Source organism: Electrona antarctica (assembly GCF_951216825.1).
Source record: "Electrona antarctica genome assembly, chromosome: 7".
Lineage (NCBI taxonomy): Eukaryota > Metazoa > Chordata > Actinopteri > Myctophiformes > Myctophidae > Electrona > Electrona antarctica.
The window spans coordinates 563,110-580,317 of record NC_136812.1 but is presented as its reverse complement, the minus strand read 5'-3'; the positions used below and the strand labels follow the sequence as shown (position 1 = coordinate 580,317).

General features: G+C 44.3%; 1 protein-coding gene across 1 annotated transcript in view; it reads right to left on the bottom strand.

The window, feature by feature from the left end:
- Positions 1 to 2,095: 2,095 nt before the first annotated feature.
- slc30a7 (solute carrier family 30 member 7) overlaps positions 2,096 to 17,208 on the bottom strand; it is a 45,043-nt gene continuing 29,930 nt past the window's right edge. The window contains exons 6-11 of the mRNA XM_079505345.1: positions 13,712 to 13,924; positions 10,107 to 10,151; positions 8,857 to 8,992; positions 6,184 to 6,274; positions 5,244 to 5,393; positions 2,096 to 2,943 (exon numbers count right to left, since the gene is read on the bottom strand). Of these exons, the coding sequence (XP_079361471.1) occupies positions 2,896 to 2,943; positions 5,244 to 5,393; positions 6,184 to 6,274; positions 8,857 to 8,992; positions 10,107 to 10,151; positions 13,712 to 13,924 (683 nt within the window). The 3' untranslated portion in view covers positions 2,096 to 2,895. The remainder of the gene's footprint in view (positions 2,944 to 5,243; positions 5,394 to 6,183; positions 6,275 to 8,856; positions 8,993 to 10,106; positions 10,152 to 13,711; positions 13,925 to 17,208) is intronic.

Below are 17,208 nucleotides of genomic sequence, written 5' to 3'. Positions count from 1 at the left end.
TTAACAGATAACCAGGACAGGCGTTTATGCATATATTCAATATTTGTACGAGTAAAACAATGAAGTTCCAGTCTAGCAGCTCGATTCTGAACAAGTTGTAGTTTGTTCAGGTCTGCTTGAGTCGCCGCTGACCATACAACCGGACAATAATAAAGGTGACAAAACACCAATGACTGCAACACTTGACCCATGACTGAGGATGTCAAGTATGTGGAGCACTTCCTGACCATGGCTACCCATTTAGTTACAATGCCATCAATATGGTCCGACCATGATAATTCACTGTCCAGTAAAACTCCAAGTAGTTTAGTTTTCTTAACCTGTTCTATAGGTATACCTGACATTGATAGATGCAGCTGAGGGTCACCAATAAGCATATGCCTGGTGCCAAAAACTGAACTGTACTGTACTGTACTGTACTGTACTGTACTGTACTGTATTCCACTGTACTGTACTGTACTGTACTGTATTCCACTGTACTGTACTGTACTGTACTGTACTGTACTGTATTCCACTGTACTGTACTGTACTGTACTGTACTGTACTGTACTGTACTGTACTGTACTGTATTCCACTGTACTGTACTGTACTGTACTGTATTCCACTGTACTGTACTGTACTGTACTGTACTGTACTGTATTCCACTGTACTGTACTGTACTGTACTGTACTGTATTCCACTGTACTGTACTGTACTGTACTGTACTGTACTGTATTCCACTGTACTGTACTGTACTGTACTGTACTGTATTCCACTGTACTGTACTGCACTGTACTGTACTGTACTGTACTGTACTGTATTCCACTGTACTGTACTGTACTGTACTGTACTGGACTCCACTGTACTGTACTCCACTGTACTGTACTGTACTGTACTGTACTGTACTGTACTGTACTGTACTGTATTCCACTGTACTGTACTGTACTGTACTGTACTGTACTGTATTCCACTGTACTGTACTGTACTGTACTGTACTGTACTGTACTGTACTGGACTGGCCAGGACTCCACTGTACTGTACTGTACTGTACTGTATTCTACTGTACTGTACTGTACTGTACTGTACTGTACTGTACTGTATTCAACTGTACTGTACTGTACTGTACTGTACTGTACTGTACTGATATAGAAACATGAGGTTTTAACCGTGAGAACCACTGATATAGAAACATGAGGTTTAACCCTGTGAGAACCACTGATATAGAAACATGAGGTTTAACCCTGTGAGAACCACTGATATAGAAACATGAGGTTTAACCCTGTGAGAACCACTGATATAGAAACATGAGGTTTAACCCTGTGAGAACCACTGATATAGAAACATGAGGTTTTAACCCTGTGAGAACCACTGATATAGAAACATGAGGTTTTAACCCTGTGAGAACCACTGATATAGAAACATGAGGTTTTAACCCTGTGAGAACCACTGATATAGAAACATGAGGTTTTAACCCTGTGAGAACCACTGATATAGAAACATGAGGTTTTAACCCTGTGAGAACCACTGATATAGAAACATGAGGTTTAACCCTGTGAGAACCACTGATATAGAAACATGAGGTTTTAACCCTGTGAGAACCACTGATATAGAAACATGAGGTTTTAACCCTGTGAGAACCACTGATATAGAAACATGAGGTTTTAACCCTGTGAGAACCACTGATATAGAAACATGAGGTTTAACCCTGTGAGAACCACTGATATAGAAACATGAGGTTTTAACCCTGTGAGAACCACTGATATAGAAATATGAGGTGTTAGAAGACATTATTGGGGTATCTTTATGTTTATTCTTCATATAAATTACAGTTCAATGATTTAACTGATATAAAACTGTTATATTATAACAGTTATATATTTAACTGATATAAAATAAGTAAATAAATGGAATGAACTTTTAAACACACCAACATTTTGGTTGAAATGTCCCTTTAAGACGACAACACTGATTCAGTCCTTCTGGGGGGGGGGGGGGGGGGGCTCACGTCATGTGACAGGAAGTCCGGTGGTCCGGTGGGAGGGGATTCCCCGATTGTCTCTGATTGGTCGATGAAAAAGGCACTTAAACGTTGACGAGATGAAGAACCAATGAGAGAGAGAGAGAGAGAGAGAGACATATACACAGAGAGAGAGAGAGAGAGAGAGAGAGAGAGAGAGAGAGAGAGAGAGAGAGACATATACACAGAGAGAGAGAGAGAGAGAGAGAGAGAGAGAGAGAGACATATACACAGAGAGAGAGAGAGAGAGAGAGAGAGAGAGAGAGAGAGAGAGAGACATATACACAGAGAGAGAGAGAGAGAGAGAGAGAGAGAGAGAGAGAGAGACATATACACAGAGAGAGAGAGACATATACACAGAGAGAGAGAGAGAGAGAGAGAGAGAGACATATACACAGAGAGAGAGAGAGAGAGAGACATATACACACAGAGAGAGAGAGAGAGAGAGAGAGAGAGAGAGAGAGAGAGAGAGAGAGACATATACACAGAGAGAGAGAGAGAGAGAGAGACATATACACAGAGAGAGAGAGAGAGAGAGAGAGAGACATATACACAGAGAGAGAGAGAGAGAGAGAGAGACATATACACAGAGAGAGAGCTCAGAGGCTCCTCTGTGTTACAGTGACATTGGTGACCTGTAGAAATGTGTGCCCGTGGCTGGTTCATAACACGTGCTACGAGACGGTCACGTTACTGCAGGTCACCAGTTTCACTGTAACGTCAGAGGAGGAGAGCTGAGAGACCAGGTTTTAAAACTCCTATTGGCTGTCCAGTTGGGCGGTGCCCTCCTATTGGCTGTCCAGTGAGCGGAGCTGCTCAGTCATTGGTCCGTGTTGGGGGGGGGGGGGGGGGGGGGCTTTTGGTCCCACGAGGCTTTCAACCAATCAGAAACCTCTTCTTTACATCGATGCCACGTCCACCTGAATGTAGAGCTGTCTCACTCCCACCTAGACAGACAGACAGACAGACAGACAGACAGACAGACAGACAGACAGACAGACAGACAGACAGACAGACAGACAGACAGACAGACAGACAGACACAATTTACAATGTATAGTAATTTATCAGACACTCTTAATCCAGAGTGATTTACAGTAAGCAGAACAACACATGGTGATAAATTACATCACATACATAGAAATAGTCTTCTAGGATCATACATTAGCTAAAGAACCTAACAGTAGAATATCTATATTATGAGTCTACACTATAGAGTACTTTGTCTATAAAATTATACCGTATCTAAGTTACATAAGTTGAGTCTTTGCATTCGCCTGTAAATCGAGGCTAGGGGGAGGGGCTATGGGCTAGGGGAGGGGCTACGGGCTAAGATGGAGTCTGAAGAGGTGGGTTTTCAGACTACGGTGGAAGATTGGGAGTGAGTCTGTAGTTCTGACTGCAATGGGAAGTTCATTCCATAGTTTATATTGGGAGTGAGTCTGTAGTTCTGACTGCAATGGGAAGTTCATTCCATAGTTTATATTGGGAGTGAGTCTGTAGTTCTGACTGCAATGGGAAGTTCATTCCATAGTTTAGATTGGGAGTGAGTCTGTAGTTCTGACTGTAATGGGAAGTTCATTCCATAGTTTATATTGGGAGTGAGTCTGTAGTTCTGACTGTAATGGGAAGTTCATTCCATAGTTTAGATTGGGAGTGAGTCTGTAGTTCTGACTGCAATGGGAAGTTCATTCCATAGTTTAGATTGGGAGTGAGTCTGTAGTTCTGACTGCAATGGGAAGTTCATTCCATAGTTTAGATTGGGAGTGAGTCTGCAGTTATGACTGCAATGGGAAGTTCATTCCATAGTTTAGATTGGGAGTGAGTCTGTAGTTCTGACTGCAATGGGAAGTTCATTCCATAGTTTAGATTGGGAGTGAGTCTGCAGTTATGACTGCAATGGGAAGTTCATTCCATAGTTTAGATTGGGAGTGAGTCTGCAGTTATGACTGCAATGGGAAGTTCGTTCCATAGTTTAGATTGGGAGTGAGTCTGTAGTTCTGACTGCAATGGGAAGTTCATTCCATAGTTTAGATTGGGAGTGAGTCTGTAGTTCTGACTGCAATGGGAAGTTCATTCCATAGTTTAGATTGGGAGTGAGTCTGTAGTTCTGACTGCAATGGGAAGTTCATTCCATAGTTTAGATTGGGAGTGAGTCTGTAGTTCTGACTGCAATGGGAAGTTCATTCCCTGCTAATCCGAATTAAATAAATGGTGTCTAAAAAGATTAGTGTTTTATTGTTGGTGAGAAGGGCAGCTGAAAAGTGCAATTGTGTGTAAAGCAGCAACAATGCGCTAGATTGGCTGTCACTCTGGGGGGGGTAGGCGACCGGAAATAGGCCAATATAACGGCATAAAACGGCTCCGAAACAGCACACAATTTGAGCGCGCGTGAAGGGGGGGCCCTTGGAGCTTCAGTGCCCAGGGGCCCTCAGAGCTTCAGTGCCCAGGGGCCCTCAGAGGTGAAGGGGGGCCCTTGGAGCTTCAGTGCCCAGGGGCCCTCAGAGCTTCAGTGCCCAGGGGCCCTCAGAGCTTCAGTGCCCAGGGGCCCTCAGAGCTTCAGTGCCCAGGGGCCCTCAGAGCTTCAGTGCCCAGGGGCCCTCAGAGGTGTTAATCCGGCCCTGTTTGGAGCCAGAAGGGACATTACTATTAGGGGTGTGCTGAAATATCCATACTTCCTCACACTATAAATAATCGATACACCGCCGGCAAATATCGAGAATATTCTGGGAGGAAAAACAGGTTGCGGAGTGTCCGTAAAACATGACCAAGTTACTCCGCCCTCCGTCTCTCTCTCTGTCTCATTGTGAATGTTAGATCACTCCAGTGTTGCACTGACTGCAGCTCAGCCTCAGAGCCGCGCGGAACATAAACAAAAAGAACCACAGTTTCTGTGTGTGTCCGTGCGTACATGTGAGTGAGTGAGCGGGCGAGAGAGAGAGAGAGAGACAGACACTAAAATAGTGTGTGTGTGTGTGCGCGCGTACAGTACCTGTGTGAATATGTTGTGTGTCTGGCTCATCACCCATCGTGTGTGTGTGTGTGTGTGTGTGTGTGTGTGTGTGTGCGCGCGCGCGTATGTACCTGTGTGAATATGTTGTGTGTCTGGCTCATCACCCATCGTGTGTGTGTGTGCGCGCGCGCGCGTGTGCGTGCGTACCTGTGTGAATATGTTGTGTGTCTGGCTCATCACCCATCGTGTGTGTGTGTGTGTGTGTGTGTGTGTGTGTGTGTGTGTGCGTATGTACCTGTGTGAATATGTTGTGTGTCTGGCTCATCACCCATCGTGTATCAGCATCAGGGGCCAGCAGCAGTTTGACCGTCCCGATGTAGACGTCTGAACACAGAGTCCAGAAATGAGGTTCCTGAATGTTGTACACACCCTGGAGTTGTTGCACCTGTGCACACACACACACACACACACACACACACACACACACACACACACACACACACACACACACACACACACACACACACACACACACACACACACACACACACACAGAGAGAGAACGTGTCACATTAAAGATGCAGTGAAATGATAAATATGTTTTTCACACTTTAAAGCCAAACCACACCAAAGGTACATGCGGTCAACTCAAACCACACCAAAGGTACATGCGGTCAACTCAATGAGTTGCATTAGTGTGGTAAACCACACCAAAGGTACATGCGGTCAACTCAAACCACACCAATGGTACATGCGGTCAACTCAAACCACACCAATGGTACATGCGGTCAACTCAAACCACACCAATGGTACATGCGGTCAACTCAATGAGTTGCATTAGTGTGGTAACCCATCGAGTGCCAGGATTTCTTTCAAAATAAGAGCGCTACAGTGCCGGCAGATATGGGAGATTTTACTCTGAAAGGTCAGAGCTTTTTAATGTCACAAATAGTGGCGTTTTAATGGTGTTCTCACCCGACCGGTAGGGGTTATTTTAGGGTGTATTTAGGGTGATAATCTTACCCTCTGCTGGCATTCAGGTAAAGTGTGGTCCAGTGACGAGGGGTGTATTTAGGGTGTATTTTAGGGTGTATTTAGGGTGTATTTAGGGTGTAAATCTTACCCTCTGGTAACACTCAGGCAGGGTGTGGTCCAGTGACGAGGGGTGTATTTAGGGTGTATTTTAGGGTGTATTTAGGGTGTATTTTAGGGTGTATTTAGGGTGTAAATCTTACCCTCTGGTAACACTCAGGCAGGGTGTGGTCCAGGGACGGGGGGGTTCTCTGCATCAGGATCCCGATCGACTCCCTCAGCAACGGCACCACACTGAGGTCAAAGGTCACACACAAAGGTCAAAGGTCACACACAAAGGTCAAACACAAAGGTCACAGTTGTGGATACTTTAATCATAACGCGACAATTCGGTTGATTTTATTGGGTTGGGTTGATTTCACAGCCGAGACTGAATAGTCTAGAAACCGGGTTTAGCTTTCATAACAATACTGTTTTGTTGTGATCAAAATGTAATCATGTCTTCTGCCATGATCATGTTGCCGTCATGGCCGTACCTGTTAGAGCTACAACAACTAGTAAAAAAAAAAGTAAATTATATATAATATTAATCATATTCGGCTATTCGGCCAACTGTTTCCCATATTCGGTTTCGGCATCCCCATTCAGTGCATCCCGAGCAATAGTACGACATAAACATTACAGAGACTTTAGTTGTTACTGTACAATACTTTAAAACAGTTGTTATGTTGCACACATGCCAAAAATTGCTGATATTTGCGCCGCCCTCGTTGAAAACAATGTATTTCCAACTCCAGCTTGTCTCTCTCCATCCAGGCTGCATGGGACAGCGCTCGGTTTTCTGACCCCTCAATGTCGTCACTCTCTCAGCTATATGACTCTGCACTAGCCTCGGACATTTTGTATTTCTAGGGAGAAGAAAAACAAGTCTGGGGTCGAGTCCACTTTAATTCGGCATAGAGTAGCGCAAACGTCACTCACTCTCTGCTGATTTCTGATCTCTGCACCTTTGTTAAATTGACGCACACCCGTACCCCCACACACACACACACACACACACACACACACACACACACACACACACACACACACACACACACACACACACACACACACACACACACACACACACACACACACACACACACACACACACACACACACACACACACACCTCTCTCTCTCTCTATGTCGCTCTAATTAATTAGTCTCATGTCGTGCAGCTGCGTGTAGTTTCTCCCAGCGAATCCTGCCGGGAGCTGCTTATTGACGATATGCACACGGCGGCCATCTTGTCAGAAAGGTGCTAACAAGGTGCATCTTCCCATAGACAGCCCATTCAGCCAACATTGCAGCTGTACGGGAAGCTTGAATTATAGTCTTACTAGCCTCGATACCCAGGCTTTCATTTCGTCTGCGCGAAAAATGAAAGCCTGGATTTACGCATGGGCTGCACTGGCCTAAAAGTGGGAGTCAACCCTTCCGCGTAGGCGTCACTCCAAATGATGTGACGTCATGTGACTAATGTGACTAACTGAACGATAGACAAAATGCCCTTAGTTTTAGTCTTAGTCAATTATATTCATGAGCTTAATCTGTAACTGATTATTCCTTTTCTTGAGTTGTAGTTTTTATCACACAATATTTACTCCTTTTCAGTCCTACACCTGACTTATCTATTTACTCTGAGCCTTTCCAGTCCTACACCTGCCTTATCTATTTACTCTGAGCCTTTCCAGTCCTACACCTGACTTATCTATTTACTCTGAGCCTTTTCAGTCCTACACCTGACTTATCTATTTACTCTGAGCCTTTCCAGTCCTACACCTGCCTTATCTATTTACTCTGAGCCTTTCCAGTCCTACACCTGACTTATCTATTTACTCTGAGCCTTTTCAGTCCTACACCTGACTTATCTATTTACTCTGAGCCTTTCCAGTCCTACACCTGACTTATCTATTTACTCTGAGCCTTTCCAGTCCTACACCTGACTTATCTATTTACTCTGAGCCTTTCCAGTCCTACACCTGCCTTATCTATTTACTCTGAGCCTTTTCAGTCCTACACCTGACTTATCTATTTACTCTGAGCCTTTCCAGTCCTACACCTGACTTATCTATTTACTCTGAGCCTTTCCAGTCCTACACCTGCCTTATCCGTCAGGTGACTTGAAAAGGACTGAAAAAAATATCAAACTAATAAAACTAAATAAAAACTATCAAACCTGCTCTGAAAACTAACTAAAACTCACTGAATTAGAACAAAAATAAGTCAAAACCAACTAAAACTCACTGAATTAGAACAAAAATGAGTCTAATCTAACTATAGCTAAACTATAATGAAGAATCCCAAACTATTGTAACGACCGACTGACCGACTGCTAAACATGTGGTTTCACAACACCCCACCCTGTGTGTGTGAGTGTGTGTGAGTGAGTGAGTGAGTGAGTGAGTGAGTGAGTGAGTGAGTGAGTGAGTGAGTGAGTGAGTGAGTGAGTGAGTGAGTGAGTGAGTGAGTGAGTGTGTGTGTGTGTGTGTGAGTGTGTGTGTACTGACCTGACTCCTATCAGCAGAGAGATCAACATAGAACAGACTGTGTGTGTGTGTGTGTGTGTGTGTGTGTGTGTGTGTGTGTGTGTACTAACCTGACTCCTATCAGCAGAGAGATCAACATAGAACAGACTGTGTGTGTGTGTGTGTGTGTGTGTGTGTGTGTGTGTGTGTGTGTGTGTGTGTGTGTGTGTGTGTGCTAACCTGACTCCTATCAGCAGAGAGATCAACATAGAACAGACTGTGTGTGTGTGTGTGTGTGTGTGTGTGTGTGTGTGTGTGTGTGTGTGTGTGTGTGTGTGTGTGTGTGTGTGTGTGTGTACTAACCTGACTCCTATCAGCAGAGAGATCAACATAGAACAGACTGGATCAGCGATCATGAGGTCATATTTCTGCATCAGGAGAGCAGAGATGATCACTCCTATTGACCCCAGAGTATCAGCTACGATGTGTAGAAATACACCTGGAATACACCAAACACTAGTTAATACACCTGGAATACACCTGGAATACACCAAATACTAGTTTGGTACCGTAAAGGTCAAAGTCACGTTGGAATGATAAATGCTGAAAATGTGGGTGTCGCTGTACTAATATCATGTTGAACTGAGACTGTTCATAATATCATGTTGAACTGAGACTGTTCATAATATCATGTTGAACTGAGACTCTGTTCATAATATCATGTTGAACTGAGACTGTTCATAATATCATGTTGAACTGAGACTCTGTTCATAATATCATGTTGAACTGAGACTGTTCATAATATCACTGAGACTCTGTTCATTAATATCACTGAGACTCTGTTCATAATATCACTGACTCTGTTCATAATATCACTGAGACTCTGTTCATAATATCACTGAGACTCTGTTCATAATATCACTGAGACTCTGTGTTCATAATATCACTGAGACTCTGTTCATAATATCACTGAGACTCTGTTCATAATATCACTGAGACTCTGTTCATAATATCACTGAGACTCTGTTCATAATATCACTGAGACTCTGTGTTCATAATATCATGTTGAACTGAGACTCTGTTCATAATATCATGTTGAACTGAGACTGTTCATAATATCACTGAGACTGTTCATAATATCACTGAGACTCTGTTCATAATATCACTGAGACTCTGTTCATAATATCACTGACTCTGTTCATAATATCACTGAGACTCTGTTCATAATATCACTGAGACTCTGTTCATAATATCACTGAGACTCTGTTCATAATATCACTGAGACTCTGTTCATAATATCACTGAGACTCTGTTCATAATATCACTGAGACTCTGTTCATAATATCACTGAGACTCTGTTCATAATATCACTGAGACTCTGTTCATAATATCACTGAGACTCTGTTCATAATATCACTGAGACTCTGTGTTCATGTCTATTGGATCCACACACAATGTCTCTGTGGCTGACAGTGCATGACTGCCACCTACTGGCCACACCTCCACCCTGCAGGCAGGAATCCTCTATCATCACAGGGCGGTAGGACAGACAGACAGACAGACAGACAGACAGACAGACAGGTATATACAAACAGACAGACAGACTGACTCACCCTGTAGAATCTGTTTACTGGCTCCTTTCCCTGGTGTGTGATCATCTGAGGAAAGATAAATCATAATAATATAATAGAGGCATAGAGTACCTATCTACCAGTAGATCACATGACATGGACCTAAACATATATACAATTAAAAAAGAAAAAAGGCATCTACCAATTGAATTATAAGGTGACTTTGACTTCATTGTCATCAAATAGGGCTTGGGTTAGGGTTAGGCTAACCCTAAATAGGGCTTGGGTTAGGGTTAGGCTAACCCTAAATAGGGCTTGGGTTAGGGTTAGGCTAACCCTAAATAGGGCTTGGGTTAGGGTTAGGCTAACCCTAAATAGGGCTTGGGTTAGGGTTAGGCTAACCCTAAATAGGGCTTGGGTTAGGGTTAGGCTAACCCTAAATAGGGCTTGGGTTAGGCTAACCCTAAATAGGGCTTGGGTTAGGGTTAGGCTAACCCTAAATAGGGCTTGGGTTAGGCTAACCCTAAATAGGGCTTGGGTTAGGCTAACCCTAAATAGGGCTTGGGTTAGGGTTAGGCTAACCCTAAATAGGGCTTGGGTTAGGGTTAGGCTAACCCTAAATAGGGCTTGGGTTAGGGTTAGGCTAACCCTAAATAGGGCTTGGGTTAGGCTAACCCTAAATAGGGCTTGGGTTAGGCTAACCCTAAATAGGGCTTGGGTTAGGGTTAGGCTAACCCTAAATAGGGCTTGGGTTAGGGTTAGGCTAACCCTAAATAGGGCTTGGGTTAGGGTTAGGCTAACCCTAAATAGGGCTTGGGTTAGGGTTAGGCTAACCCTAAATAGGGCTTGGGTTAGGGTTAGGCTAACCCTAAATAGGGCTTGGGTTAGGCTAACCCTAAATAGGGCTTGGGTTAGGCTAACCCTAAATAGGGCTTGGGTTAGGGTTAGGCTAACCCTAAATAGGGCTTGGGTTAGGGTTAGGCTAACCCTAAATAGGGCTTGGGTTAGGCTAACCCTAAATAGGGCTTGGGTTAGGCTAACCCTAAATAGGGCTTGGGTTAGGGTTAGGCTAACCCTAAATAGGGCTTGGGTTAGGGTTAGGCTAACCCTAAATAGGGCTTGGGTTAGGCTAACCCTAAATAGGGCTTGGGTTAGGGTTAGGCTAACCCTAAATAGGGCTTGGGTTAGGGTTAGGCTAACCCTAAATAGGGCTTGGGTTAGGGTTAGGCTAACCCTAAATAGGGCTTGGGTTAGGGTTAGGCTAACCCTAAATAGGGCTTGGGTTAGGGTTAGGCTAACCCTAAATAGGGCTTGGGTTAGGGTTAGGCTAACCCTAAATAGGGCTTGGGTTAGGGTTAGGCTAACCCTAAATAGGGCTTGGGTTAGGGTTAGGCTAACCCTAAATAGGGCTTGGGTTAGGGTTAGGCTAACCCTAAATAGGGCTTGGGTTAGGCTAACCCTAAATAGGGCTTGGGTTAGGGTTAGGCTAACCCTAAATAGGGCTTGGGTTAGGGTTAGCCTAACCCTAAATAGGGCTTGGGTTAGGGTTAGGCTAACCCTAAATAGGGCTTGGGTTAGGGTTAGGCTAACCCTAAATAGGGCTTGGGTTAGGGTTAGGCTAACCCTAAATAGGGCTTGGGTTAGGGTTAGGGTTAGGGTTAGGGTTAGGGTTAGGGTTAGGGTTAGGGTTAGCCTAACCCTAAATAGGGCTCGTCAGCTGCTCTTGAAAGCTTGTTTTCAAGAGTGTTGTGCAAAAACATCAGTAGCTACAAAGTTACAAAACAAAACATTACCAATTCCATTTCTGCCTCTATATCCCATTCATCTATATCCCTACCTCTGCCTCTATATCCCATTCATCTATATCCCTACCTCTGCCTCTATATCCCATTCATCTATATCCCTACCTCTGCCTCTATATCCCATTCCAAGTGTTTGTCTTGTACACCAGTTCTAAAGCCCCTTCAGGTACATTTTTAAAGTAGCTCTCAAGTCAAAAAAGTGCAGGCACCCCTGGTCTGGAGCACCCCTGGTCTGGAGCACCCCTGGTCTGGAGCACCCCTGGTCTGGAGCACCCCTGGTCTGGAGCACCCCTGGTCTGGAGCAGGAAGCTCTGATCATGAGTAAAATATAAATGCTTCTGTCATACAGTCTGGAGCAACGGAAGCTCTGATCATGAGTAAAATATAAATGCTTCCGTCATACAGTCTGGAGCAACGGAAGCTCTGATCATGAGTAAAATATAAATGCTTCCGTCATACAGTCTGGAGCAACGGAAGCTCTGATCATGAGTAAAATATAAATGCTTCTGTCATACAGTCTGGAGCAACGGAAGCTCTGATCATGAGTAAAATATAAATGCTTCCGTCATACAGTCTGGAGCAACGGAAGCTCTGATCATGAGTAAAATATAAATGCTTCCGTCATACAGTCTGGAACAACGGAAGCTCTGATCATGAGTAAAATATAAATGCTTCCGTCATACAGTCTGGAGCAACGGAAGCTCTGATCATGAGTAAAATATAAATGCTTCTGTCATACAGTCTGGAGCAACGGAAGCTCTGATCATGAGTAAAATATAAATGCTTCTGTCATACAGTCTGGAGCAACGGAAGCTCTGATCATGAGTAAAATATAAATGCTTCCGTCATACAGTCTGGAGCAACGGAAGCTCTGATCATGAGTAAAATATAAATGCTTCCGTCATACAGTCTGGAGGTAAAATATAAATGCTTCTGTCATACAGTCTGGAGCAACGGAAGCTCTGATCATGAGTAAAGTATAAATGCTTCCGTCATACAGTCTGGAGCAACGGAAGCTCTGATCATGAGTAAAATATAAATGCTTCCGTCATACAGTCTGGAGCAACGGAAGCTCTGATCATGAGTAAAATATAAATGCTTCCGTCATACAGTCTGGAGCAACGGAAGCTCTGATCATGAGTAAAATATAAATGCTTCCATCATACAGTCTGGAGCAACGGAAGCTCTGATCATGAGTAAAATATAAATGCTTCCATCATACAGTCTGGAGCAACGGAAGCTCTGATCATGAGTAAAATATAAATGCTTCCGTCATACAGTCTGGAGCAACGGAAGCTCTGATCATGAGTAAAATATAAAGCACCACTGGATCCATCGGTTGGATTAGATATGACGATTCCACATGTCCTACACGGTCTGAATGTGTTAATGTTTTGCTGTTTAATTTACGTCATATTTAGCGACATTTGACCTAATTTCTCTGTTCATTGTCAATGGCAAATCTTGAGACTTGTGGAGACAAAAGCTAAATATAGGAGGGGCTAGTGCCCCTTAAAGCTGTATATAGGAAGGGCTAGCGCCCCTTAAAGCTGTATATAGGAGGGGCTAGTGCCCCTCAAAGCTGTATATAGGAGGGGCTAGCCCACTTAAAGCTGTTTATAGGAGGGGCTAGCGCCCTTAAAGCTGTTTATAGGAGGGGCTAGCCCCCTTAAAGCTGTTTATAGGAGGGGCTAGCGCCCTTAAAGCTGTTTATAGGAGGGGCTAGCCCCCTTAAAGCTGTTTATAGGAGGGGCTAGCCCCCTTAAAGCTGTTTATAGGAGGGGCTAGCGCTGGTTTCACCTGACATAATTTCTCCTCATCTGCTCCTAGAAGACGCTGACTCACCGTGACAGGGTGGCTCGTCGTGAGAGTGCCCGTGACCTCCGTGGGCGTTCCCGTGACCTTCGTGAGAGTGCCCGTGACCTTCGTGAGAGTGCCCGTGACCTCCGTGTGCGTGCCCGTGACCTTCGTCGTGACCTTTGGAGGTGTGGTCGTGACCTTTGGAGGTGTGGTCGTGATTGACACTGCCGTTGAACAGAGAATGACTGTGACCATGACCTGAGAGACAGACAGGAGACAGAGAGACAGACAGGAGACAGAGAGACAGACAGATAGGAGAGAGACAGACAGGAGAGAGAGACAGGGGAGAGACATACAGGAGAGAGAGACAGGGGAGAGACAGACAGGAGAGAGAGACAGGGGAGAGACAGGGGAGAGACAGACAGGAGAGAGACAGACAGGAGAGAGAGACAGGGGAGAGACAGACAGGATAGAGAGACAGTCAAGGATCACTCTCACAGTAATAAGGGAAAAAAAACATTTTGGAAATTGTTACACTTTATTAATTTTACACCCAGTGTTAGAGAACTCAGTGTTAGGGAACTCAGTGTTAGAGAACTCAGTGTTAGGGAACTCAGTAGCATCTGGAAGATCCAAAAGCAGCCTAAACATCTTAGCAAGCTTGGTATGGGACAGTATCTCTATCACAGCTTGGTATGGGACAGTATCTCTATCACAGCTTGGTATGGGACAGTATCTCTATCACAGCTTGGTATGGGACAGTATCTATATCACAGCTTGGTATGGGACAGTATCTATCACAGCTTGGTATGGGACAGTATCTATCACAGCTTGGTATGGGACAGTATCTCTATCACAGCTTGGTATGGGACAGTATCTCTATCACAGCTTGGTATGGGACAGTATCTATATCACAGCTTGGTATGGGACAGTATCTATCACAGCTTGGTATGGGACAGTATCTCTATCACAGCTTGGTATGGGACAGTATCTCTATCACAGCTTGGTATGGGACAGTATCTATATCACAGCTTGGTATGGGACAGTATCTATCACAGCTTGGTATGGGACAGTATCTATCACAGCTTGGTATGGGACAGTATCTCTATCACAGCTTGGTATGGGACAGTATCTCTATCACAGCTTGGTATGGGACAGTATCTATATCACAGCTTGGTATGGGACAGTATCTATCACAGCTTGGTATGGGACAGTATCTCTATCACAGCTTGGTATGGGACAGTATCTATATCACAGCTTGGTATGGGACAGTATCTATCACAGCTTGGTATGGGACAGTATCTCTATCACAGCTTGGTATGGGACAGTATCTCTATCACAGCTTGGTATGGGACAGTATCTATATCACAGCTTGGTATGGGACAGTATCTATCACAGCTTGGTATGGGACAGTATCTATCACAGCTTGGTATGGGACAGTATCTCTATCACAGCTTGGTATGGGACAGTATCTCTATCACAGCTTGGTATGGGACAGTATCTATATCACAGCTTGGTATGGGACAGTATCTATCACAGCTTGGTATGGGACAGTATCTATATCACAGCTTGGTATGGGACAGTATCTATATCACAGCTTGGTATGGGACAGTATCTATCACAGCTTGGTATGGGACAGTATCTCCCACAGCTTGGTATGGGACAGTATCTATATCACAGCTTGGTATGGGACAGTATCTCTCACAGCTTGGTATGGGACAGTATCTATCACAGCTTGGTATGGGACAGTATCTATATCACAGCTTGGTATGGGACAGTATCTATATCACAGCTTGGTATGGGACAGTATCTCTATCACAGCTTGGTATGGGACAGTATCTCTATCACAGCTTGGTATGGGACAGTATCTCTAACACAGCTTGGTATGGGACAGTATCTATCACAGCTTGGTATGGGACAGTATCTCTATCACAGCTTGGTATGGGACAGTATCTCTATCACAGCTTGGTATGGGACAGTATCTATCACAGCTTGGTATGGGACAGTATCTCTATCACAGCTTGGTATGGGACAGTATCTCTATCACAGCTTGGTATGGGACAGTATCTCTATCACAGCTTGGTATGGGACAGTATCTATATCACAGCTTGGTATGGGACAGTATCTATCACAGCTTGGTATGAGACAGTATCTATATCACAGCTTGGTATGGGACAGTATCTATATCACAGCTTGGTATGGGACAGTATCTATCACAGCTTGGTATGGGACAGTATCTATCACAGCTTGGTATGGGACAGTATCTCCCACAGCTTGGTATGGGACAGTATCTATATCACAGCTTGGTATGGGACAGTATCTATCACAGCTTGGTATGGGACAGTATCTCTATCACAGCTTGGTATGGGACAGTATCTATATCACAGCTTGGTATGGGACAGTATCTATCACAGCTTGGTATGGGACAGTATCTATATCACAGCTTGGTATGGGACAGTATCTCTATCACAGCTTGGTATGGGACAGTATCTCTATCACAGCTTGGTATGGGACAGTATCTATATCACAGCTTGGTATGGGACAGTATCTATCACAGCTTGGTATGGGACAGTATCTATCACAGCTTGGTATGGGACAGTATCTCCCACAGCTTGGTATGGGACAGTATCTATATCACAGCTTGGTATGGGACAGTATCTCTCACAGCTTGGTATGGGACAGTATCTATCACAGCTTGGTATGGGACAGTATCTATATCACAGCTTGGTATGGGACAGTATCTATATCACAGCTTGGTATGGGACAGTATCTCTATCACAGCTTGGTATGGGACAGTATCTCTATCACAGCTTGGTATGGGACAGTATCTCTATCACAGCTTGGTATGGGACAGTATCTATCACAGCTTGGTATGGGACAGTATCTATATCACAGCTTGGTATGGGACAGTATCTATCACAGCTTGGTATGGGACAGTATCTATATCACAGCTTGGTATGGGACAGTATCTATATCACAGCTTGGTATGGGACAGTATCTCTATCACAGCTTGGTATGGGACAGTATCTATATCACAGCTTGGTATGGGACAGTATCTCTATCACAGCTTGGTATGGGACAGTATCTCTCACAGCTTGGTATGGGACAGTATCTCTATCACAGCTTGGTATGGGACAGTATCTATCACAGCTTGGTATGGGACAGTATCTCTCACAGCTTGGTATGGGACAGTATCTCTATCACAGCTTGGTATGGGACAGTATCTCTATCACAGCTTGGTATGGGACAGTATCTCTATCACAGCTTGGTATGGGACAGTATCTCTATCACAGCTTGGTATGGGACAGTATCTCTATCACAGCTTGGTATGGGACAGTATCTATCACAGCTTGGTATGGGACAGTATCTCTATCACAGCTTGGTATGGGACAGTATCTCTATCACAGCTTGGTATGGGACAGTATCTCTCACAGCTTGGTATGGGACAGTATCTCTATCACAGCTTGGTATGGGACAGTATCTCTATCACAGCTTGGTATGGGACAGTATCTCTATCACAGCTTGGTATGGGACAGTATCTC